This window comes from Onychostoma macrolepis, chromosome 07 (genome assembly GCF_012432095.1).
Source record: "Onychostoma macrolepis isolate SWU-2019 chromosome 07, ASM1243209v1, whole genome shotgun sequence".
Classification (NCBI taxonomy): Eukaryota; Metazoa; Chordata; class Actinopteri; order Cypriniformes; family Cyprinidae; genus Onychostoma; species Onychostoma macrolepis.
In genome coordinates this window covers 32731205-32757846 of record NC_081161.1, presented here as the reverse complement: position 1 = coordinate 32757846, position 26642 = coordinate 32731205, and the positions used below count along the sequence as shown (strand labels likewise).

Here is a 26642-nt window from a genome sequence, read left to right as displayed (position 1 = left end):
ATCTTATGAGTACGTTTGTACCTTGGATTCCTGCGTTATGATTGTTCGCTAAAGAATGAACTTGACAATGTTGTGTCATTTGGGGTGTATGATGCCATGTTTCGCAGAGGCAGAAAAGCGTTTTCCACACCCTGTTAAATTTGACAGTGTACTGTGAAAGGTGCATGCCTAAGCTTTCTTGTCATGGTGAACGTGCCACCACCATGGAATGAAGGCATGTAAGAGAGGCTGTTTTTGGGAGATGTTGACATATATCTCTTGTGATATAGATCACTTGCTGTTAATGTTTTGTGTAGCAGTTTAAGTGTTCTGAGCCATGCTGCTCATGCAGGCCGCAAAGGTTAGAGTCCAGCTGATTTCATTTCCTGTCGTCTCTTTAGTCTTACAATCAAATAAGTGCTAAGAGGAAAAATAAGTTCTGTTCTATTCAGTGTTGCTTGCTTTTTATATGTACCCTTTAATCATCTCCATATCAGAATGTTGAGTGTTGTTGCTGCCCTGGACTGAAGGTCACCTTGTACACTGTCAATAAACACTTGCACTTGTACACTTACAATATTCATTCCATATATATATATATATATGTGCATACCAATTACACAATTAGCACATTTTCATTGGTCATGTTTCCATGCACTTCGCTTTTTTCAGTTAGTTGCAGAGGCAAGTTTAAGTTTTATTTCGGCCTTGTTTCATTACCCTAGTTCAAAATAAATATACTAAAATGTATCTGAAATACATTTATTTAAAGCTGCAGTCCGTAACTTTTTTTGGTTAAAAATGATCCGAAATCAATATTTGAGCAAGTACATAACCAGCCAGTGTTCAAAACTATCACCTTACTTTAGCCCGATTCACAATGGTTAGCTTATAATAATGTTTTCTAATTTGAGTGGTTCGGGTAGGTTTTCGTGGGAAATTCGAGCATGCTGCTGCGTCATTATGTCACATCTGTAAAGATAAAGAAGTTGTCCCGGCTAGTAGGCTATCGCATGTGAGGATCCTGCAGGTGGCGCATCGTTTATAGCCTTTTCTCACAGCAGCTGGAATAATTAAATGTATCATTTTGATGGCAGATTGTAATCCAGAAAGGATTATGTGTTTATGAAACACATGTGAATGAAATGAAATTATATTTCAGTTTTAAATGTGCTTCTGATTACAGATAGCCTGGGATTACACAAGATTTGTATTTTAAAGAAAACCAGTTCGAAGGGAGAATAATTAGCTTTTTGGGTTAAAAGAATTTCTTAATAGGAAATTTGAATGGCATGACAATTAGATATTAGACTGTACAGAAATTGAAATCTACACGCTAATACACACTATACTCATAGTCATGCAATGCTGATGTTAACATTAATGATTTGAGAATAAAGTATAGCAATAATAATACTTTGCATGGTTTAATGTGATATGATCTTTAGATTAAATCACCATTGGTAGCTCGATTTATTGTAATTCAATAAACTTGTGTGTGCGCTTACGTTTGTGTGTGTGTGTGTGTGCGAACCGGGGCGGAACTCCGCTGTGAGCGCGATACAGAGAGCGCGACCATGTAACGTAGCTCAGAAATGACACGCCGTCGTGTAAATAAGATAAATAACATAAGGCTATTTAGTTTGTTTAATAAAAGAACAAGGTATACACCTGTTCTATAGGGAAGGTAACATTGAATGACTTCTTTTGTGGTCTGGCGCTATAGAGAAAATAAAATTAACTTGACCTTCAAGGGGGGTGGGGGGTGCCTTTGGGGGGGCGGGCCTCCCCCCTAAAATAATGGTAGGGGAAACACTGATAAAAATACTCTGCAGTTGTACTTTTGGTATACTAAACTGGTATACTTCAAGTCTGCTAAATTGGAACAACTCATTTTGTACTTAATGCACTTTAATTGTAGTGTTGAAGTCCAACTAAAGATATACTAAAGTATATTTGATTGTGCAAAAGTGGAACTATTAAGTAAACTTTTAAATATCTTGCATTTAAAGACCGATATTATTACAAAATAATACAATCCTCATTAATAGTGACATTAAAGCACATTTTAGGCTTAATATTAAGAAATGTGCATTGGGCACAAGTAGTACTCCAAAAAAAGTTTCATTATTATTTTTATATCAGTAAGTCTCAAGCGATATGTCAGTAAACATGTATGAAATAAATGTATTTTAAATATATTACTTTTTTACTAGTGTAGCTTTAGTTCTAACATCTGTTCTAACCCCTGTCTGCTGTGAAGGACATCTTCACTTTGCTGTACAGTGAACCTGAAGCATGACTATAGCCCTATTCGGATGGGACTAGTTTTCTAAACTACGTTTGAGTTTCGATTCTTATCACCTGACGTCTGCGATTTTCATGTACCAATTCGGATGGGACTAACATCTCCGTGTTTATTACAGAGGTGGGAGGGTCTGTTTTGGACATCTGGGCGTTTCAGAGGTCACGCGCTCTGTATGCGTGCATTGCGTATCATTCGGATTGATTACCATTAGTATAACAGTTTTACTACAAATACCATGGTGAATGAACGCAAGTAATTTTACCTGACGCAGATATTACAATAGCCAGTCTGAATGGTTTACGAGATCTGACTCTTGATTTTATTATTGTTTTTAATTTATTTACTTATTTTTTCCTTGCCGGGAGGCAAATATATCAAACATGAGTGCGGTAAGAGTGTCTACGGTAAATCTCACCGGCAATCACAGACATTGCATTCGGACGGGATTAGTTTTCTCAGGATCACTGAGTTTGCTGAAAAACAGTAGGTAATTTGCTCTGGAATTATTACAGAGGTTGTGTGAGAAAAACACAGACATGGCAGATTCGGACGGGATTAAAATCACCAAGTACGTCTGTGAAACACACATTTCTCTAACGACCCCCTGTAAAACTAGTCCCGTCCGAATAGGGCTATATACCTGTTCTTTTAACTGTATCTATCAGCCTTGAGTCCACAGAGAGTCGCTGAAGCAAGGTGAATATAATTTTTTTTAAACATAATAGAAATCATGATAGGCAGATAAGTGACTTGTGGTGGAGCCTTTTCCCCTCATATAGGACCACATTTACTCACGTGGGGATCCTCCTTACTCATCAAATTACCACCACTCACTCCCTTTCAGTCAAACACACAGTGTGAAGCCAGAATGAATAACTGAATCGATGACAGCAGGCGTATTATGTATGTTATTTCACAGTCCTCTCACCCTTAGAAGCCCCCTGTCTCTGTCTTATTACACCTGATGACAGTGAGATGTTTTAATGCTCTAGTTAAAACGGTGAATGACCCTGTGTAATTGAAATCAATAAAGTTTCTGCAGTGGTTTGTGCTTAGCCCCACACTTTGTGTTAAATAATATGAGTGGGCTTGGCCAGGCTTCAGCGCTGCCACACATTCTGCACTCCTGTGGGAAGTCATCAGAATTCCTCAAACTTAGTGTATTCCTGTAGAATGTTGCTCTTACGGCTACAGTACCCACAGCAGGGGAGAGGAAGTGCCAAATTAAACATGATTAATATTGGATTGCTCATTTTGTTTTTCTTCTCTTGTTTTTCCCCATTTCCCTCCCTGTCTTCTTGGATGCAGCCACAACCTGAGAACGACGACGTTCAGACATCCTGTGACTGGACATATCTCCTCAGAAAACACTGACTTCATTTTACAGGACCAGTGAGTGCTTCTTTTCCTTTTATTTGCACAAAATACACTTTAGGATGCACACTTCCTGCTTTCTCTGAGGGCATGTGGTCAATGCAGGTTAATTGTATGGTTAGCCTTGTTTAATAAGTTCTTAAAGGAATAGTTCACCCAAAAATGAAAATTTGATGTTTATCTGCTTACCCCCAGGGCATCCAAGATGTAGGGGACTTTGTTTCTTCAGTAGAACACAAACAAAGATTTTTAACTCAAACCGTTGCAGTCTGTTAGTGCTATAATGCCAGTCAATGGGCACACAATCTTTGAGAGAAAAAAAAAAAACATGCACACACAAATCCAAATTAAACCTTGCAGCTCAGTTTGTGCGAGAAACTGAACAGTATTTATATAATTTTTACCTCTGATACACCGCAATGTCCAACCATCCTGAGCTCATCCACAACATCGACACGTGACGTGTCAACGGCTCTGGAACATAGATATATATATACATAGACCCTTACGTATCGTGGCCCATAGAAACCGTCGCTAATGAGGCATCTATGTACATACGTCTATGTGCCAGAGCAGGTTGACGCGTCACGCACCGGATGTTGTGACAGTCGGACATTGAGGTTTATCAGAGGTAAAAAAATGATAGAAATACTGTTCAGTTTCTCGCACAAACCGATCGTTTCGTGTCTTAGGACATCAATGCATCGTCACGAGCCGCAAGGTTTAATTTGAATTTGTCTGTGCATGTTTTTTTTTTTCTCCCAAAGATTGTGTGCCCATTGATGGGCATTATAGGACTGACAGACTGCAACGGTTTGAGTTAAAAATCGTTGTTTGTGTTCTACTGAAGAAACAAAGTCACCTACATCTTGGATGCCCTGGGGGTAAGCAGATAAACATCAAATTTTCATTTTTGGGTGAACTATCCCTTTAAGGGCCTTGGATTAAATGAAAAGCTGCAAGATTTTTGAATGGTTCTTTAACAGATGCGTGAGTAATGAGATGTATAGTAATGATTCACGAGCCACTGATATCATATGTCTGTGCTGGAATCAGCAAATCAGCTGGAAATGTCCAGAGGTAATGGTAATGATGGCCATTACTGTTACTGCATTTTCCCGTGAAGATGATGTGGGTGTTTTCTTGCTTGAAGCTGCACTACTAAATAGTATTTGAAATAAAGATATCTGGTAATCTGTACTTTATTTTGACTGCAAAGTAGGTGGGCACAGTCTTGGGGAAGATCATTTTAAACTACCTACACTATAAACTACTAACTACTATAAACTGCTGATGGGTTAAATCTATTTTGCAATAAAATTCACAGCACCTTGGAAAAAGAAAGTTTTAGTTTTCAGATTGAATTGAACATGATGAGGGAGAAAGATCGAGTGTAAGTAGACATGTTTTTGTTGAATTCTTCTCAAAGGTAACAAACACTCAACACTAATGTAGACCAATTTGCAAACTAATGGACTGATTCTTTTAATCAGTTGATCCAAAAAAAACAAAAAAAACACAAATCAGTTTCAAACTTAGGTTGCATTCAAATATGCATACTTTTGTACCATATAGCAAGTAAAAAACAGTATGGGGAAAGAGTAGTATGTCCAACTTAAATAGTAGACAAAAAGTACCTGGATGGCATACTGCTTCTGGCAAGATTCTGAAGTGTGCTTATACTATCCCATGAGGCATCGAGAGAGGATTTGTGAATGTCATATGACCTACCAGCATCAGTTGCATTGCTTTACTGCCAATGACAATATTACAAATGAATTGCTTTACTGCCAATAACAATGTCTGGATTACATTTATACATTATAGAACTTTTTAACTGTTGTGAAGTACTTATTCAAAAGAAAAACCTACTCCGAGAGTATACAATTTCAAATGCCGCCTTAATTACTGGTTTGAATCAATCAATCAACTCATTCAGAGTGGTTCTTGATTTAGTCACTGAACCGCAGATAATTTCATGTCCAACTTAGAATAAACAGAGAACCAGGGGAATGTTAATGGAATCAGTAAGCAACCTGAATAGTTCAGTGGAAATGGAGGCTTGCTGTTATGGATGATTGGTCATTATCAACCATAAATATACAGTAAATCAAAGTTAAATTATTATAATATTAAGAATTGTTCATTTTCTTTACTATTCCATTAAAATGCGTACCACAGCACCTGTTCCTCTCCTCTTCCTTTCAATTAATTTCTGTGTCTTCGTATATGCCAGTAAGCTGAGCTGGGATTTCTACCTCATCAGTGCTGCGAGGGTTAAGAGAGCTCAGATTTACATGCCCTGCTGAGACAGATCTCATTCTGTTACTCGCTAACGCCAGAGGAAAGAACGAGCTGAGGGTTTGCTGTTTATTTTGAATATTCTGCTGCCTGCTGAAACAAACCCAGGTGAAAACTATTACGAAGTTCAGCCGCCTACCTCGATTTTCCTGTTATCACTCCATGTTCTCCATATAGAGGTGGGCTCATGGATTCAGAATGTTGGGCTGTCATAGAAATATCGCACACGGCCATGAAGACCATTCCTCATGCGAATGACAGGTAAGTAAATGTTGCTGCCAGGGTTGATTGATGCTTCTCATTAGGGGCACAGTGCATGGAGGCCCTGTGCTAGGTTCAGGCTCAGATTAACCATCATCAGGAGAGTCACTTGAGCTTTGTGTAACAGAGGGATCTAGTTATTAGTTTACCAGCTTACAGACCTGAGTGCCCAATAGACAAAGATCATGGCCAAACGTATTGAGCGAGAGAGGAAGTTTGTCACTTGCAGCTGTGTCGATAAGCCGGCGAGACTCTTAATGTTTTGTTGGCTCTCAAATGCCTGTGGTTTGTAGAAGAGAGAGATAGTGAAGTTATAGGACATAACTGGAATACTTGCCACTCCTGGCTGCTCATAAGTGCTATTTTAAGCACAAGTCCGGCCTCATTCGCTCTTCTCTCCCCATCAACCCTGCCTTTTCCTCTAGTAATCTAGCTATGGAAACTAACCTCACCCTAACGGCTGTGATACATGCTGAACTTTGGGAAAAGCCTCCTGAAATATGTCATGATGTCAGCAGAGACATACCAAAATCATTCATCGCAGCCAGTATGTTGCTGCAGGTTGCCATGGGTGTGTATTAGCAAGTTGTAGATCCTGAATTCTGGAGAATATGTATTCTCTATGGTTGACTGGCACAGACACACCCTACCTAAATATGTAGTATGCTGATATTTTAGCTGATCTGGGTGCCCTTAATAGCACTGCATACTCCCACCCCTTCTCAGTGAAGAGCTAAAATGTGTTCTGCGATCCCATTGGTGGTGATGACAGTGGAAACGTGTGCAGTGATAGAAGTGTTCTGATCCCCTGGTAGTGCAGCACTATTGATCTGAATGGCTAATCTGAGCACAGTGCACATCTCAACAAACACTAGGGCATGGTGCATTGTCTGCCACAAAGGCTGACTGTCTTTTTGTATGAATTATTCATTTCTCTAATGGCCAAACTGCATACAACACTTATTGGTGACTTTTATTAACATAATTAATAAACATTAGTACATTATATATTGTTTAACAGATTCTCAGTTCATGTACATTGCAGTTAATTTCATGTTTGAAAAATATCTCAAATTTTCCTCTTTAAATGAACAGTGTTTCTGTGAAATATTATGTAACGTCTATTAATGAACAACAACAAAAAGCCCTCTACATATATAAAATAACTGTGGTACTGGTATAATTAAATTATACAATATATTAAATTAAATTAAATATATTGTTATATATTATAGATTTCATGATAGGTCAGTTGTGGCATTTTGCTTGAAGATATTTTTGTTTAGTGGCTTCTAAACTATTTTAATTGACCATTATCCCTACTTTCATGTCTCTGTCACATTGTACAATAATCTAAACAAATTAGGATATTGTACAGTCAGTCGGTCATTGTTTTATTTTTAAAATACAGTCATCACTAACAAAAATTACCATTTAAATTTCATGGTTCTTGAATATGGTAATCATTGGGAACATGGTAGCCTACCCAACAAAGTACTACTGTATCTGATTCCATCACATGTTGTTTTTTTGGTAGCAGTTTGAGAACTGCTGTATCATCATGTAAAGTAAGTAGAGCTCATTATATACCACTGTATGCTATGTATTATGCAACTTAACCAGGTTATTGGGTCTGAGGCTCCCCCTCTGTGGAGCTCTGAGCATTTGGGAACAGAATGTGGACTTTTTTTTCTTTAGACTAAGATCTTGCTGAGCTTCAGCCAGGATCTTTCTCATCTCTCCAGCATAAAATAAAGGCCCTGTGTGCCCATCCATTCAAAAGACAGTGTAGGTAAATAATATGAAGCCTAGATAAAACACTAGTAAGTCCCAGGGTGCAAACATACTTCAAACAATTTTGGATGGAAGCCAGTTTGTGAGGTGAAAAATGAGGGGGAGAAAGAAGCAGCGTTGTTTCAGTCCGCAGCTCTTCCCATGACAATGCTGCTGTAGCTTCCTGCTGTTTTGATGTTGTATACAGGCCACAAACACCTCCTGACTCTGTCACACTACAGGAACTCCTCACATTCCACAGGAAAAAAAAAGAAAGCTGTTTATGGTTTTGTTGAGGGGCTGTCTGTGTGTGTGCATGTGTCAGTTTTTGGACAGGGTTATTGTGTTTTACTGTAAGCTCCAGCACCCATGAAAAGCGTGGAGTCAGCCTGACATGTGGCTTGGAAATCTGCTTGCTTTGGTGAGTTTTAGCAGCATAATCAATTTTTTTTTTTTTTTTTTTGGATTGATGACCTTTTTCAGTTGCATCATGCATTTCTGTTTCTCACTGGTTTATTTTCTATTATCAGCACTTGTATTTGTAGATTTGTGGTAAAAAAAAAACAACAAAAAAACTGCCTCAGATTAAAATGTGATGCCATAGAAATTTATAGTACATTATTTTTGGTTTAGTTTTATTATATTTTATCGGGTTATAACTGAATGTTATGTATGTGGATTATAAAACCAAATCTACATAAAATACAATACTAATAATTTAATAAATACTAATAAATTCATGATTTTATTTGGTCAAAATCGAATAAATCATATTCTGCCAGCAACAGCTCTATTACGCTATTACAGCTTTTCCCAAAGTTTCTCCCCTCACATTGGGTCAATTATACCCTTATGTCCCGAGTGTGTTATTTGATGTATGAAGCCGATGATTTAAGAGCAGTAGGTTTTTCACTTATCTGCTCTCTCAGCATGTTCTAGATTCAACCCACTCATACATCAGAGTTCACCATATGTGTCCACACCTTCTGTGTGATGTCAGTGATGGTGTGCGTTTCAGATGATTCTCTAAAAGAGTGTCCCTGAGAGACAGAGCTGTTAGTAAGAGAGATTTTTGTTACTACTCTGAAGGCTTCTGAGAGTCTACTACATTTTATAGACTCAATTATATGCTCGAGTACCAGTGGTGCTGTTTTTATTTGACTTATTGTAGGCCTTAGTCTCGCATAGCCAGACTTTTGACTGTCTGGTGCACTTTTGCTATTAATTCACCCACTTAAACAGGAAGAGACAGTCTGACTAGCATGTAAGATACCAAATGCGATCTGTTTGGTTTTTACATGCCATTTAGGAACTGTTTTTAAAAAAGCAGAAAATTATTTGTAGTGCGTCTGGAAAGTAATAAAGACCCCTGTGGTTCTTGCTACTGAGTGCCTCTAATTAAACTTTTATCTTGCAGAGATTTGGAGATTTGATGCCACCAGTAGGTATTGCTCTGTAACACAGATGAGGTGTTAGTGGTATACAAAGCTGAAACCAGAGCTGGAGCTTACAAGGTAGAAGAAGGGAAAAGAAATGAAATGTGAGCAGTCTGGTACCTTGTAAACAGCTTTGTTTCCAGCACACTGATAAAAAACCCAATGCAGCCTTATTTCTGGAAGATGTTGAGCCAGCCAATCCCATTGCTGTAGGTTATTTCAGCCAGCGCTTGGCAATTTTGTGTGTAATATGCATCAGGCAGACTGTAGGCACTCCGTGGCTGTGCTGTCTGGCTCTGGCTGTAGGTCTGTACCCAGAATTTGTTCATAGTATTTTATTTTCAGAGTGCCCATCGTATAAACTATTTACCCAATAACATTAATTTTGCATGTTTACGGGAAAAGGCAACTGTATCCAATGAATTATAACTCCTTGGGTACCAGTCCAAAATGCCTTGTCATTTATTTGAAGGAGATTTAGAAATGTGACAGATGTTTGGTTGAACCGTGCAGCTCTCTGTTGCTGTTCGCTCTAGGTTATACCTTTCCCTGCAGTCTCTGAATCTGACACTTCTCTTTGACAGTGCTTGGAAGTTTTTTTATTTGGTGCCTGCAGAGGCAGCTCTGACAGTTTGTTTCACCTTTCTTCTGTCCTCTATCCCCCCCCCCCCTTCTCCCTCATCTCTCTGGCATTCTCCTCTTCTCTCTGCTGATTTACCCAAAATGTTACATTAGCATTACCTGAATCTCAATGCAGCTTTTTATACAGTTCTCCTTATTAGGAAAGAAAAATGGAGCCAAATACTTCCAGGAAGCAGCCTAGCATTAAGGCATTTGTATCACAGAGATTGTGGCTCTGGCATTTCACAAACATTTGGTTAATCATTTATTATTAAACACCTATTTAACGAACATTACTTTCGATAACAGTACTTTCATTACTTTTTACTGTAATTCCAGAGGAACCGTTAGACTCATGCAGAGTCAGACTGAGTGTAGTGACCGTGACTTATAATGTGACTACTGCAGATGCCCTGCATTTCTTCAGCTGCAGTGCATTCCTCCGCTCGCCTTATCCACAGGGTGCTCACAACAAGATGAGCTAAATATGGGGTTTCTCTAGCTTCCAAATGAGGCACTGTTACAATTCATATTAATCCCGTTGTGCCTAGGTTGTTAGGTAGGCAGGTGGATAGATGAATGTAGGAAGGTAAATAGATAAGTAGGTAGGTGGATGCAGGATGGATGGATAGGTAGATATGTTCGTAGGTATCTTGGTAGATGTACAGTATCTCACAGAAGTGAGTACACCCCTCACATTTTTGTAAAAATTATTATATCTTTTTATGTGACAACACTGAAGAAATTATACTTTTCTACAATGTAAAGTGGTGAGTGTACAGCTTGTATAACAGTGTAAATTTGCTGTCCCCTCAAAATAACTCAACACACAGCCATTAATGTTAGTGAAAATGTCCAAATTGGGCCCAATGAGCTATTTTCTCTTCCCGGTGTCATGTGATTTGTTAGTGTTACAAGGTCTCAGGTGTGAATGGGGAGCAGGTGTGTTAAATTTGGTGTTATCGCTCTCACTCTCTCATACTGGTCACTGGAAGTTCAACATGGCACCTCATGGCAAAGAACTCTCTGAGGATCTGAAAAAAAGAATTGTTGCTCTACATAAAGATGGCGTAGGCTATAAGAAGATTGCCAAGACCCTGAAACTGAGCTGAAGCACGGTGGCCAAGACCATACAGCGGTTTAACAGGACAGGTTCTATTCAGAACAGGCCTCGCCATGGTCGACCAAAGAAGTTGAGTGCACGTGCTCAGCGTCACATCCAGAGGTTGTGTTTTGGAAATAGACGTATGAGTGCTGCCAGCATTGCTGCAGAGGTTGAAGGGGTGGAGGGTCAGCCTGCCAGTGCTCAGACCATACGCCGCACACTGCATCAAATTGGTCTGCATGGCTGTTGTCCCAGAAGGAAGCCTCTTCTAAAGATTATGCACAAGAAAGCCCGCAAACAGTTGAAGACAAGCAGACTAAGGACATGGATTACTGGAACCATGTCCTGTGGTCTGATGAGACCAAGATAAACTTATTTGGTTCAGATGGTGTCAAGCGTGTGTGGCGGCAACTAGGGCTGCAACAACGAATCGATTAAATCGATAAAAATCGATTACTAAAAGCGTTGGCAACGAATTTCATAATCGATTCGTTGTGTCGCGCGACGCGAGACGTTTGATTATTAAAAAAAAAACTTTAGTTGAGCGTGGAGCGGAGTGAACACACTCGGTCTCTCTCGCACGGATGGTAGCAGAGTTTGGCGCCTCATAAAAAACAAAAGTAAAAAAAAAAAAAAAAACGAGCGGAGGTAGAGGAAAGATACATGGCGGAGGCAGAGAAATCCGTGCGACCCAAGTCATCCAAGGTGTGGGAGCAGGGGCGGCGTTTGCGTATGGCAGAGTATGGCAGTTGCCATACCCTAGCCCAGTCAGGTGCTGTGAAAAATTATCCAAACTTGAGTCGCTTATAATTCGTTTTATTATTTTAAATCAGAGAGTTTTAAAAATAGTAAACCAATGATAAGCATTAAAATAACTTGTCAGTAAAACTGTGAACGCCATTGGATCATCGAGCTCTCAGCGAGACCTCGTAACTTCACCCCGCCTCCATTCAGATTGACGCGCGCGCACAGCCTGGAGAAGATGAGATCTCTGCTTTTCGCAATGCAAGGGTGAATAAATAATTGGTGTTTGAATAGTACAGCGTTTTCTTTACTCAAACACTATGTCAGTAAAGGATAATGTTTTTGTGTGTTTGAAGAGTGGAGAAGAATTAGTTATTTGCTGTCTATATACGTTTTAAATATCCTGTGCATTATGTGCATAAGCGCTTAATTTGAGATTTTGGCCAAGTGTATTAAACAACAAGAAAAAACTAAGCGCCCATATGGCTACAATCAAAGTTATATAACCTGTAAAAGTTGATGAAAGCATAATGCACTTGCTGCTTCAGATAACAGTTACAGCCGTTCTAATGACAGACAAAACACTCCATCTCCGTCATTCTCTGGTCAAAAACATTGTTAACTCCATTTGAGCTTGATTTTCATATAATGTTAAGTGCAAGTGTCTGATACAATACCAACGCTAACGACGCAGTGTTGTTAAATTATTTAATTTTTTGCACCCCCCCCCCAAAAAGTCTATATATTTGGCAGATGTAAAGCATACATGTGTATGTTTTTTGTGTTAGTCCATTTTTATTTTATTTTATTATTATTATAACAGCTCAGGGATTTTCAAGGAGCAACATGTTGGTGCACTTTCTAAAGATTTTAGTTCTGTTTTTGAATAAAGGGTTGGAAATGAATGCTTTTCTTTTTTCTTTTTTTAAAAATCCGATTCATCGATTAATCGAAAAAAATAATCGACAGATTAATCGATTATTAAAATAATCGTTAGTTGCAGCCCTAGCGGCAACCAGATGAGGAGTACAAAGACGTGTGTCTTGCCTACAGTCAAGCATGGTGGTGGGAGTGTCATGGTCTGGGGCTGCATTGAGGGAACCATGAATGCCAACATGTACTGTGACATACTGAAGCAGAGCAGGGCAGTATTCCAACATAAGGACCCCAAACACACCTCCAAGACAACCACTGCCTTGCTAAAGAAGCTGAGGGTAAAGGTGATGGACTGGCCAAGCATGTCTCCAGACCTAAACCCTATTGAGCATCTGTAGGGCATCCTCAAATGGAAGGTGGAGGAGCGCAAGGTCTCTAACATCCACCAGCTCCGTGATGTCGTCATGGAGGAGTGGAAGAGGACTCCAGTGGCAACCTGTGAAGCTCTGGTGAACTCCATGCCCAAGAGGGTTAAAGCAGTGCTGGAAAATAATGGTGGCCACACAAAATATTAACACTTTGGGCCCAATTTGGACATTTTCACATAGGGGTGAACTCACTTTTGTGGCCAGCAGTTTAGACATTAATGGCTGTGTTGAGTTATTTTGAGGGGACAGCAAATTTACACTGTTATACAAGCTGTACACTCACTACTTTACATTGTAGCAAAGTGTCATTTCTTCAGCGTTGTCACATGAAAAGATATTATAAAATATTTACAAAAATGTGAGGGATGTACTCACTTCTGTGAGATACTGTAGGTAGATAGTTAGGTAGGTATGTAGTAAGGAGGTGTGATATGACTAATTTCAAATGGAAATTTTGTAACCGACTAGTCGACTGGTCTAAAAGTAAGAAACACTGAGAAGACCGTCAAAAACATTGTATGTATATGCGATTCATTTGGAATGCTAATCAAATAGTCCAAAAATTCCAGATACCTTATTAATTGAGTTGTTCTTATTTTCCAACAAACCGTTAAAATTAACAACACTGACAGCAACAAAAGCAGCAGACGTGCTGAATGAAAATACAAGTTCACTCTCTAATATTAGGTGGCGCTTTTGGATAAGTGGCAATACAGTGGTTTACCCCTGTAAACAAAACAGTGCTCCGCTGATAAACACTATTCTATTAGGCATTACACGGAGATAACATGAAAAAATGTCAACGAAATCTTTCTGAAGAAAGTCAGTTCCATTTCATTCATATTGTTTCCCCCTTTAAACTGGTAAATACACTGACACGAGTGACAAGAAGAAAACGCATGCATGCAAGGTCTAAACTGAAATGAATTTGTTATCCGCCCCAGATATCCACTTTTCAAAATAATGTGTTATTTTTAGAAAGTAACATATTAAAATGACTACATTTCAACTAGTCGACTCATATTTCCAATGTCAACTAGGGGCAGCAGTACTAGTTATGTTTAGTTGACTAATTGGCTATTCTCACGCATCCCTAGTATGTAAGTAAATATAGATACAGTAGGTAGATAGGTATTGGCAGATATAGATAGGTAGGTTGCTGGGTATAGATGGATATAGCTAGGTAGATAAAGATAGATATAGGCACTGTATAGGTAGATATTGATGATACATAGATTTGATAGATAGATACATAAATATGCAGATACATTTGATAGACTGATAGATAAATAAAATGATAGATAGATACATTGATAGATGTAGACTTGATTGACAGGTGCTGAATGTGTCTCTTAGGATATTTTTCTTAATGTGTTGTTGTCACTGTTGCCATATTCAGGTCACCTGAGACTAATACTTTCACTAGATTTGCTTATGCTGAGTTATGATATTGTCTGACTACTTCTCCTGTTCTGGTCTCTGAGTAGTTTGCCCTCAGGGAATGTGTTCGTCAATGTGTTACTTGAGTCTCTTCCTCTCTTGAACACTTTGTGTCCCCAGGCTCTGCTTTACTTTGTTGGTTGTTAAATTACAAAAATGTACCTTTTTCACTGATTTCACCATGTATTAGTAACCACACCTTATACCTGGTGAAGATCATATCTTTTATTTCTGACTCTTGCAGGGCAAATTTACGCATGTCCAAGCCACCACCAGAGCCAAGGCCTCCCAGTATGGTCAGCGAGTCCTCTGTCGCTGTCTCCTCATCCCCTGCGGACACCACCTCAGGATCCAGGGTGAGAAGCCCAGCCTCATTTAGTGTTGATCTGTGACTGTTTTAATGTGGTCTGTCGTAGTACTGATTCTCAATAAAGGCAAACATTTACACAGAGCACTTCCGGTTCCTGAAAGTGCCAAGCTGGCTAATTGTCTAGCGAGCCTCACCATTACTAATGTGTGTGTGTGTGTGTGTGTGTGTGTGTGTGTGTGTGTATCTCATTTTAAATCATTGAAAACTGATAATGTTTTTATAGGTAATGGGGAGAGTAAATTGGCCTCATCTATTTTTGCTATATTCCTCCAGTTTTGATAAATGACCCAAGCCGAAGGTGTAATAGGTTACTGATTTTTCTAGCACCAGAGAAGCTCGACTTAATCTCCTGTGCGGGTCGGCTGTGTTGTGCAGAGGTCATGAGGTAATACTGCATAGAACATCTGCAGGGGATTGAGAAATGCTCGGAACGCCTCTCGCTACTTTCTGCTAATTAAATCTGAGCGTGTGTGGCACAGTTACACTCTAGGTGTAAATGCAGCAGAACTGTTTTACTGGTGCCGCTAATACTCTGTCTTGGTCTAGTGCATTAATATACACTGCCATAAATAGTTTTTTCAGGTGTTACAGAATATGGGCTGTACTAGAGGTTGAAGAACTTACATTTCAGGCTGGGTATTAAGCATTTTTCATTTGAAATACATTTATAAAACGTAATTAATAAAATTGTATTATAAATATAATTTTAATTAATATCTATATAAAAGTGGGTGTTTATACTGTATCTATCTACATAAATTGTGTATGTGCGCGCAATTTTATTTATATAATTTTTTTTTACAAATTTTTAGATAACATGCATGTTGTTTATCATAACTAATTTTGAATGCATACATGCGTCTCTCAAGTTTCACTGGTAATGGGAATGCAGAGATGCAGATATTCCTCCCTATTAGAGAGTGATTTTTTTTTGACACATTGAAGTTTTATTGGCCTGGCCTGACACATGGGCTGTGTCATTGTGTGGTAAAGAGTCTGATGCTGGCCTGTCAATGACAGGACTGTGTCAGCATCATATGAGCTTTCACAAAACAATCGATCAATCCCAGAGGCCCTCATCTCTGCGTACACACACACACACACACACACACACACGCTTTATGGGGATATTTCATAGGCGTGATGTTTTTTTTTTTTTCTGTACAAACTGTGTTTTCTATTGCCCTCCACCAACCTAAACCTACCCCTCACAGGAAACTTTTAGCATTTTTATTTTTTTTTTAAACTTCATTTTGTTTGATTTATAAGCTTGTTTCCTCACGAGGACCAAAAAATGTCCCCACAAGGATTTTGGATATTGCCATCTTTAAGACATTTTGTCCCCATAATGTAGGGTTTACCAGGACCACACACACACACACACACACACACACACTTACTTTACTGGGAATAAACCAGGCTCCTGGCAGGCATCAGTCATTATCTCACATTTCTTTTAAATAAAAATCTCTTTTTACTCTCAAGTAACACGCAAGTGTGCATATTTGGGTTGACAAATGATCAGCTGAATCGAACTTTGTACAGATCAAGATTAATAAATGCAACAAACCCTGTTATTGTAAGCATTTTGTAGTAAAAGTGTTTTCCTTGAACATAAATTGGCCCCAGAATGTTTTTTTGACACTTTGGCCACACTTAAAAAAATAACAAAGTCAAGCATCCAAATGCTTTTGGATGCCACTTTACCTTACTGATGCCTGCTGTATGCAGCATTTTTAATCAAATGATCAAGTGGTTTTCTTTTTTCTTTTAAATACCACAGAGTTTGAAACCCAGTGGGAAGGTGCATTGCTTTGGCAAGCGTGACCATTCCATCAAAAGGAACCCTAATGTCCCAGTGGTGGTAAGAGGATGGCTCTACAAACAGGTGCGGCCCTCAAAAGTGAAACCCTGATGCGAGTGATTACAGAATCTGACTGTTAACTTTTTTTTTTTCTGAAAATGATTTTGTGGGCTGATTATTGTTCTTCCACCATCAGGACAGCTCAGGAATGAGACTGTGGAAGAGGAAATGGTTTGTGTTGTCCGATTACTGCCTGTTTTACTATAAAGGTGAGTTGTAATACTCAGCTTTAATTAGCTGCAATTATCTAAAATAGTTCCTAATTTTATTGCACAATCATATTTTAGAAGTAAAACACTCCATTTCTTTAATACATTATTATGAGAGTACTTATAATTTAATACGTAATAGAAGGTTTTTCATTTACTATTTTTATCCCTATTGCTTGCACATATCATATTGAATAATCATATGATTTTAACACAGTTAACATTAAGTATAGAATTGTTTTGATCTTTAATCATTTTGGTGGGCAGAGTGGAGTCTCACTTATTTTCTCCCATCTACAGTGCCGCCCACTGATATTGGCACCCTTGGTAAATATGAGCAAAAGTGGCTGTGAAAATAAATCTGCATTGTTTATCGTTTTGATCTTTCATTCAAAAAATTGACAAAATTCAAACCTTTCATTGAAGTAAAAAAAAATGGAAAGTGGGGGAAACGCAAAAATATGAAATGTTTTTCTCTAGTTCACATTAGACACAGGTATTGGCACCCAATTATTGCAACGCCCTTTTCCCAAGATAACAGCTCTGTGAGTTTTCTCCTATAATGCCTGATGAGTTTGGAGAACACCTGATAAGAGATCAGAGACCATTCCTTCATCCAGAATCACTCCAGATCCTTCAGAATACCAGCTCCATGTTGGTGCTTCTTCTCTTCAGTTCACCCCACTCATTTTCTATAGGGTTCAGGTCAGGGAACTGAGACAGCCATGGCAGAAGCTTCATTTTGTGCTCAGTGACACATTTTTGTGTTGATTTTGATGTTTGTTTTGGATCATTGTCTTGATGGAAGATCCAAACATGGTCCATTATAAGATTTCTTACAGAGGCAGTCAGGTTTTGATTTTTTTTATCTGTTGGTATTTGGTAGAATCCATGATGCCATGCATCTGAAAAAGATGTCCAGGACCTCCGGCAGAAAAACAGGCCCACAACATTAAATATCCAGCAGTATATTTAACCGTGGACATGGGGTACTTTTTATCCCTGTTTGCACCAAACCCATCTGGTGTTTGCTGCCAGAAGGCTCTTTTCTGTTTCATCTGACCATAGAAGCCAGTGCCGTTTGAAGTTCCAGTCGTGTCTGACAACTGAATATGCTGGAGTTCAGCTGTGATCCTTGGAGAATCTTTAGCAACTCAAACGCTCCTCGTCATCGTGCATAAGGACAATATAGACACACGTCCTCTTCCAGGCAGATTTGTAACATCTTTAGTTGATTGGAACTTTAAAATTGAAACTTTTAAAATTATTGCCCTGATGGTCGTCATGTGACACAGCCACAACAGCACTTATGTTTTATTTATTTTTTCCTTTTTATTTGAAAAATTCCCAAACGCATTAACTGTATCATGAAATATCTTGATTCTCACCTTTATAAATTGTTGATAGTGGGCGATGGTCAAAGTAACCTAATAATGTAATCTATTAACTATGCATAAAAACCTGTCTGTTTATGGGTGTCATGGTATAACATATTTTTAATACAACTGACTTTATATTTAATGTGAATTTAACATTGAAAGTTAATGTGAATAAAAACATTGCAAGTTAATCATAACAATTTCATTTTACAGAAAGAGAGCAAAGAACATTTACATTATCAAAGAACATTTTCACTGACAGTCTAGAGTTCAAGCACTCTCAAAAACTCCCATTAAAATCCCTGAAGCTGTTTACACTATGAAATTAATATCTTACAGATTCGTACACACATTTGCACTGTTGTTTCTGATGAGAGAATTCACCAGAAAGAGGTATTCAATCAGCGAGCGAGTGAGGAAAACACCAGCATTTTAGCGATGACTCATCTGAACACCTGTGATTGGTCATTGCATTCATAAGCTCAACAGCATTGTGTGTGATTGGTTATAATGCGCAGAGCTGTACAAATGCGTCTATATCTGGCTCAGCGCCAGCCAGCGAACACAGATTTAAATTTAGCAGCTGATGATATGACACGCTGAACGATTTAATCACGCTGGTATAATTGTATCAAATATAAAAAATTACTCATATTTACCAACGGTGCCAATATCTCTTGGTATGTCTGTTTAAGAGTATTGCCAACAAACCAGTTACCTTTTTTCAATTGTAATCTAACCATTTTCAAACATTTTCACCTAACATCTGTACTTTGCTCACAGATAGTCGAGAAGAGACGGTTCTGGGTAGCATTCCTCTGCCCAGCTATGTAATTTCCCCCGTGGGACCCGAGGACCACATCAGCCGCAAGTACGCCTTCAAGGTAAGAGCATCATGATAATCTGTACTCTAATGCTACTCTGTTCCTGTGTGTAGGCTCACCTTCGCTGGCTTCATTGGCTATGCCTTCGGGAAGTTTGTATCATGTGGCATATTATCAGTGGTGTTGTGTGGGCAGCAGTCAGGGATGACTGATTAATGTGGCAGTTGTTTGGCTCCTCTCTCTGCCCTCTTCTGGCCACACAGATCACTAAGTAAGCTTTCTCTGCTCAGGGTGCTCACAACCTCATAAGGAACTCAACTAAAACTCTGCTTGTTTTAACTAATAGCATCATGTTCCTGTACTCAGTTACCTAATATATTCTTGTCATGGAGACAAAGACCCTCAGACCCTCAGAACGAGCCAAGTTAGAAGTGTCTCATATTTTATATGCATGCATCACATTGTACAAACTATTAAAATGCTTAGCAGCCATAAACAGTGTTGTTGATAAACTATATTAATACTATATTATTACATTACTATACTGTATTACTTACTATATTATTGAAATAGATGCAATATTTAATTAAATGTAACCATAATTAAAAAAAATATTGAATTGAATATTTTTTAATCAGTGCTGATACCACCATTTTTTGAGCTTTGTGTTATCTACCAGCATGGTTTTAATGAGGTAAAACACTGTATCTTGCAGCCTCTCTATTCTTTACATTTGGAATAGCTCATCTCGTTTTGACTAGTACTGTTCCCCTCGATGTCTGTTATCACAATGCTGTCATCACCGAAGCTGCTGTTTGCTCACAGGAATTCACACTGAGCTTCCACCCAACTCGTTCAACAAGTTTTCCACAGTCCTGTTCTCTTTCACAGAGCGGACATGGGAACATCATTATCTAAACCCTTCTCTGAGTGAGGCCTGTTGATGACAAGCTTCCATTGAGCCTCACAAACTTCCTTCCACTGTTTACTGCGGTCTGACGGACAGTGAAATAATGTTTAAGAACAGAATATCCCTGGAGGCTTAAAACCATTTATATTATACCTAATGCTCTGGAAAATCAAGTCTGGCTTAAACCCTTGTACCACAGAGATGGAAAAAACAGCATTTTTTCACTGATAGCTAACCTCTGACTTTTAAATTTGTGTCAAGCTTTGCGTTTTTACTTAATCTACTTCGGTCTCCTCCTGAAGCAAAGCCTCATCTGAATAACAATACTCCAGGAATGTTTGATCCCATCACTGCAGCTCATTCATTTCCTCCGCTCAGTCATTCTTCCCTGTGGGTACACAGTGCATCGTTCAAACTCCATTACCCTGCCTGTATTCCCCAGTTCTGGAATTTGTTTGACTATTCTGCCAGCAGGCAGATTAATTATACATCTACTCTATTTCTAATATCCTCCCTCTTACTTGCCCTACAGTCTGTAATGTACCAGAGCAAGGTGAGAGGCCCTGTTCTCTCATTGGCGCTCTGGGTGTTAATTAGCAAGTTGTTAGTTAGGAGATCTCCATCAGTGAAACTAGCCAGCAGCTATTTGAACATCTGGCTGCTTTATTTTCATGTGTATTAGACCCGAAGGTATGCTGTTGGTCTAATGTTTTCTGCTCTTAACTGTCTTCTCTTAGTCAGCAATTAATTAGTTTGTCTGCATACTGTACATGTGAAGAGCAGTCTTGCATGTTTATTTTCTGTAATATTAAGTTATCTTTAGAACTGTCTGTAGTAAGGTTCATTTCTGTATTTAAATATGATCTGTTGGTAAAATCTGCATGGGGAAAACTTTCACCCTCACGCAAAATTCTAGACGGCGTGAATTTCTATTGAAATGCCTGGATTTTGCACTCAGAAATTCACAGAGCAATGGTAAATGTGACTGCATCTTTGAGTATGAGCAGTTTTTTAGTCAATCAAAAACATACAGTGCAGCCTGAATAATGAATTAATGATTCTTAAGAATATGTTCTTTTCAGAGAATCAACTGATTGTTGACAGATCTAAGAATATGAAGTCATGAAAGGTCTTATTTTTCATATAGGAAATGATACAACATGTATTTGAATTCAAGCATAGAAGAACTCATGATTCTTAGCTTTAATTGATTCATTTATTCAGCTACAGCAGTTAAATATTATGATGTTTATTACTCATCTTGTCCTGTTCTCTGGAGTGTTGTACTTTTGCTCTCCCAGTGGCGTATTTCTGCTTAGCTTTGCTGCCTCTAATGTTAATTGCGATTCCACTCACCCTGCTTGTGATATTTCACAACCAGGGACATTTCAACACATCTTCTAGTTTTGGTTAACATTTTTCACATAGGCCGTGATTCACCTCCCTCTGTTTTTGCACAACTCACTCTTATTCTCTCATTCCTATTGGCCTATTGCTTCCTGTTGTGACCTGGTGCATTATGGGAGCTGAACCGGGTGCATCTGGTGGAAGGGCCGTCTCCTGAGTCAGCCTCTTGCATGAATAGGTACTTTAATTTCCATTCATTACTATCAGCGGATCTCCACTCCATCACCATCCCGTGTATGGCATTTTCCTAGGCAGATGAAAAATGCACATAGCCCATGTGCATTGATGTGTTTCAGCATGCATTCTGCAACTCATTCCGCTTCCTCAGGAACAGGCAATGCCAGCTCGACAATCCTATCTTCATATTCATCTCCCTGATGTGAATATTGGATATGCTGATATGTCCTTATGAATGTGTGTATCTTATAGTAAAGATAAGGACTGTTGCAGACTGGCATTGCTCAATTCCTCTTCTCACTTCATCACATGCATCAGTATTTCCAGTGTTGGTTATCATCCACATATTTCTACACTCTCATATGCTATTCAGTCACTTTTCAATTTTCAGTACTGTAACTAAAATATGAAGTGCGTCTGTTGTTAAATGTGTGTATGTAATTATATTTAAATTTTTTTGTGTATACACTACCATTCAAAAGTTTGGGGTTGGTAAGATTTATTTAATGTTGTTGAATCAAGTAAAAACAGTAATATTGTTAAATATTTTAAGATGTAATTTATTGTTGTGACAACAAAGCTGAATTCTCAGCAGCTATTACTCCTGCATAAATTATTCTAATATGCTGATTTGGTTTTCAAGAAGCATTTCTTATTATCACCAGTTTTGAAAACAGTTGTGCTGCTATATATTTATTATGGAAACTGTGATATTAGGTTCAAAAGAAAAGTATTAATTTCTTTAAATAAAATTAATGACCCCAAACTTTTAATGTGTAACACATCTGAATTGTTACTCTGGACTGTTATGTATGTGTTTAACCAAATGTGAATTTCTCACAGACATTAAAGCCAAAGGATAGGTTTTGGAATTAAACAAATGTATGTCCTCTTGAATGTTTAACTTAAATATATTTTCTTTCTGAGGAATATTCCAGGTCATTTACAACTTCTAATCTGTAGACAACATTTGTGGCACGCTTTTGAATACCACAGATATAACTTTGATTTGTCCCATTTGTTTGTCCCTCAGACAGAATTTTTTTTATATTGGACGTAACTTAAATGCAAACATATCAACCTTTTTTATGGCTGTTCTTTTGCAACAGTTGTACATTTTATGTTTCGGCACCCCTGCCTTCATAACAGTTAAACTACAGTTCTGTTTTTGGTGATTTTTCACAATCTTAGGAACATTGCTTTTTATGCCACAGATGCTGTCCGTAGATATGAAGTAGTAAATAACCCAGAATATTCCTTTAACCTCTGAAGGGGTTGAGTGATTGAGCAAATTCCTCTGATTAATTACTGCATATCCCTCTTAGAGGGATAACGCTGAATGAAAGCCCAGGACTAGATGGGTAATCTGAGGTCATTAACTTCTTAAAGACAGGAATGTGAGAAGAATATATATCAGCAGACATGCTTTCCTTCAGCAGATGATACTTGATATATTATAACAGGCATTGAAATCACTTTTCTCTTGCCCAGGTTTTTGTCTTCCATTTCTTATTGTTTGTCATGATAAAATGTTATTAATGGTTACAAGATTTGTGCCGCCTTTTTACTTTCTGCTATTGTGAATTTATTTTGTTTATTCATATTTGTATGTGTAGATGTGCGTATATGAGTAAGAGATTTTATTACATTAAATTAAAAGTATTTTTTTAAATAGAGTAACATACAAAAAATGTCTCTACATCCTTACAGATCACTGAAACAAGTATCCTGAGATATGACGCGTGTCTCTCTGACAGCCCTAGGGTCTGTAAACTGCAGAAGAATGCAGGACACTGTTGTTTAGACAGTCTGTCAATCATTTTGAGTGTTCAGGTTTGCTGATATGTTTTTCAAATGACAACGCACACATCATATAGACTTCTCTGGTCAACGCATGTGTGCTATCAGGCAAAGAACTGCCACAAAGTCAATGAAAAAACAGTAGGATAATATGAAGACTTCAGGAGCCGATATCGGATATTGGAGGGGCTGCTTTAGCCATTAGTGTGTGACAGGCGGGATAATAGACTCCTGGAGAGGCAAAAGAGATGTGCCGTGAGCAGAGATGCAGCTGTCAAGTTGTGAATTAAGAGGCACCTTCGATGTAGCCCATCGACTTTATACAGAATGAGTCAATGTTACCAGATGTAAGCTCTGTGTGTGTGTGTTGTTGTAGAGGTGGAAAGGTCTGAATGGGTCTGGGTGGGACTGGCAAAAGCGCTGAGCTGGACTCTGTTTGTAAGCGTTTAGATGTGTGAGTGGTGGCCGTACACCCATCAGAGAGATTAGACCAACAGTTGCATTTTGGCAGTAGCAGATTTAGTGAACAGAAGGTGCATGGAGCTAGTTTAGCTGGGGGGCTATTAACCCTGGCATTAAACAGAGTAAGAGAATTAACAGCTTTGTTTATGTAAGTATTTGTGTGCATCTGTAATATTGTGTTTTTAACATTTGTGTGGTGTGTTTGGCATGTACAATTGACCCAAAAAGTATTTGAACACTTGATAACCAAATGAAGAGGGGGAGGGCAAGTACAGAGACACTTGTGTGCAAACTGTCTGCTGATGTAAATTATACGATACTCCTGGAATATGTGAAATAAGCAGAAAATAATTTCATTCATCGCTCTCCTCTCTGCAGGAATGGCTCAGTTTATTGATTTATCATTTGTTTGCTGTGTACTGAAGGTTGGAGTTCAGATCTTCAATGTTGATTTCCTGACATTGATGGGTTTTTATTCTATGGAAGCCTGTTTCTACCTCAGGGTTAAAAAGTAAAAGGTTACTGATGTTTTAACTTAAAATAGCGACTTTAAAAAAAAAAAAAAATCTTTTTTTTATTTCTTCCAATTACAACTTTATTCTTTAGAACTGTGATTTTATACCTCAATTTTATTTCCCACATTTGTTTCCCTCATTTTTTTTTATGAAAGAAATTTATACTTTTATTCAGCAAGGATGCGTTCTTTGCAATTGATCACAATTGACAGTAAAGACATTTGTTAAAAAATGTTAAAAAAGATTTAAATTCTTAAATAACTGCTGTTCTTTAGAACTTTTTTATTAGTCAAAGAATCACATATATTAAAATATAAATGGTTATTTTAAATGTTTTTAATTATTACATTATACTATTTATTTTACTGTTTTCCAAATAAAAGCAGCCTTGGTGAGTAGGAGACTACTTTTATAAGCATTATAAAAACTTGCCGACCCCCAGTTTTTTTTAACTGTAGTGTAGCATTCTCACAAATGTGACTTTCTGTCTCACAAAGTTTATTTTAAACTTTCTCACAGTTATCAGCTTCTATACTCTAAGGCATAATGGGTTTCCATATTCTGAAGCGTAGTCTGACTGCAGTACAACAATTATTAATTTATTATTTTTCAACAAAAGTCTCAAATGCTCGCACAGTACAGATCACTAGTGCAGATCATTTGACTGAAGTGCATGGTAGTGTTTGTAACAATGATAATGTAGTTATCATTGGTTGGTAATCCTCTTAAAGGCCATTTCCTCAGCTCTGATGAACAAAATAAACAGACCAGTTGAGCATGACTCCTAAGCTTGCTACAGTGATGCTTTCACAGCAATGGGGCCCGCTGGTCCGGTGCCTCACGTGCAACCTCTATGTATGGTCAGAGCTGATGGTCCCCTCTGTCTCTGTCTCTCCCTTAGGCTTGCCACACGGGAATGCGCTCCTACATTTACAATAAGAATTCTCTGATTGGCTCGCAGGCCGAGCACTGTGGCATGAGGACCTATTTCTTCAGCGCCGACACACAAGAGGACATGAATGGCTGGATCCGGGCCATGAACCAGGCTGCGCTGATGCAAAGCCATGGCGTGAAGAGGTCAGTCACCTCCTGCTGCTGCAAATCTTTTCTCAGGGCTGGTGTCTAGAAACAAGATCAGTATCTCAGAGACCTGGGCAGTATATTCCATTAAATACAACAGGATAACCCTTACTTTTATTTATTTATTTATTTTAGTGCTGCCAAAATTAGCACTTTAACGCAGGCGATTAACTTAACTTTTCCAGTTTAATGGCGCTAAAAAATATTTAACACAGTTAACGCAGGGGTGGAGCTAGTGTTGGCCACCTTACTCACAGCTGCTGCTTCTGTCTCTTTTTTTTCTTGACAAGAATTGTTTATTTAGACGCAGAACGTCTTTACGACCACATCAAACAGGAGACTTTTCGCACGCACTCCAACTTCACCTCAGCGGCAGGCGCTAGTCAAACGAGCGTGGAAACGGTACAGATGATGAGGCAGCTTCAGCGAACTGCGGTCAGATGAGATGTTGTCAGGCCATATGTCAGTAAAAATGAATTTTCCTGTCCTGTCAGCTGTTATACTGTAGCCTGTATCATTTCATATTAAAGCACGCATGAAACTATGAGCATGCATGTCAGATATGCATCACATTGAGCAGCAGCAGCTCTTAAAGTAATAGCAGCTGAATAACCTACCTAATAAGCTTCTGTGATGTCTATTAATCGAAGAACAAAAGAAAAAGAGAAAATCAATAACTTTTGTAGCTTTAAGGGTTCATCTACATTTAATTTAGAATTTAGTGTTTGATAACTTTACTCAATGTCTGTATATTTTCTACTTGCTGAAGGGCACAGGTATGACAATTATTATAATGGGTTCAAGTATAGATTGTTTTAAGTTAACTTAAATTATAAGCTGTTATTTTTTTAAAGTCTAATAAATGTTAAAATTGATGGCTCTCAATTATACTGTAATGTTGAATGGCTATAGTCAATAGTTAAATATTAGGAAAAAATAACATTTTCCTAGACACATCAGTAGTATTGGTATCAGTGATACTCACCTTCAGTCATAAAA

At 38.3% G+C, this 26642-nt stretch overlaps 1 protein-coding gene across 10 annotated transcripts in view; it reads left to right on the top strand.

The window, feature by feature from the left end:
• The window catches only part of plekha7b (pleckstrin homology domain containing, family A member 7b), a 183544-nt gene that overhangs the window by 55229 nt on the left and 101673 nt on the right, over positions 1–26642 (top strand). For all 10 annotated transcript variants that reach the window (XR_009271961.1, XR_009271962.1, XM_058781366.1 and 7 more), the window contains exons 4-9: positions 3596–3679; positions 14891–15002; positions 16800–16904; positions 17017–17089; positions 19252–19352; positions 25465–25640. Coding sequence is in view for 8 of the 10 variants with exons in the window: in XM_058781366.1 (XP_058637349.1) it covers positions 3596–3679; positions 14891–15002; positions 16800–16904; positions 17017–17089; positions 19252–19352; positions 25465–25640 (651 nt within the window). In the remaining 2 variants the exon portion in view is untranslated. The remainder of the gene's footprint in view (positions 1–3595; positions 3680–14890; positions 15003–16799; positions 16905–17016; positions 17090–19251; positions 19353–25464; positions 25641–26642) is intronic.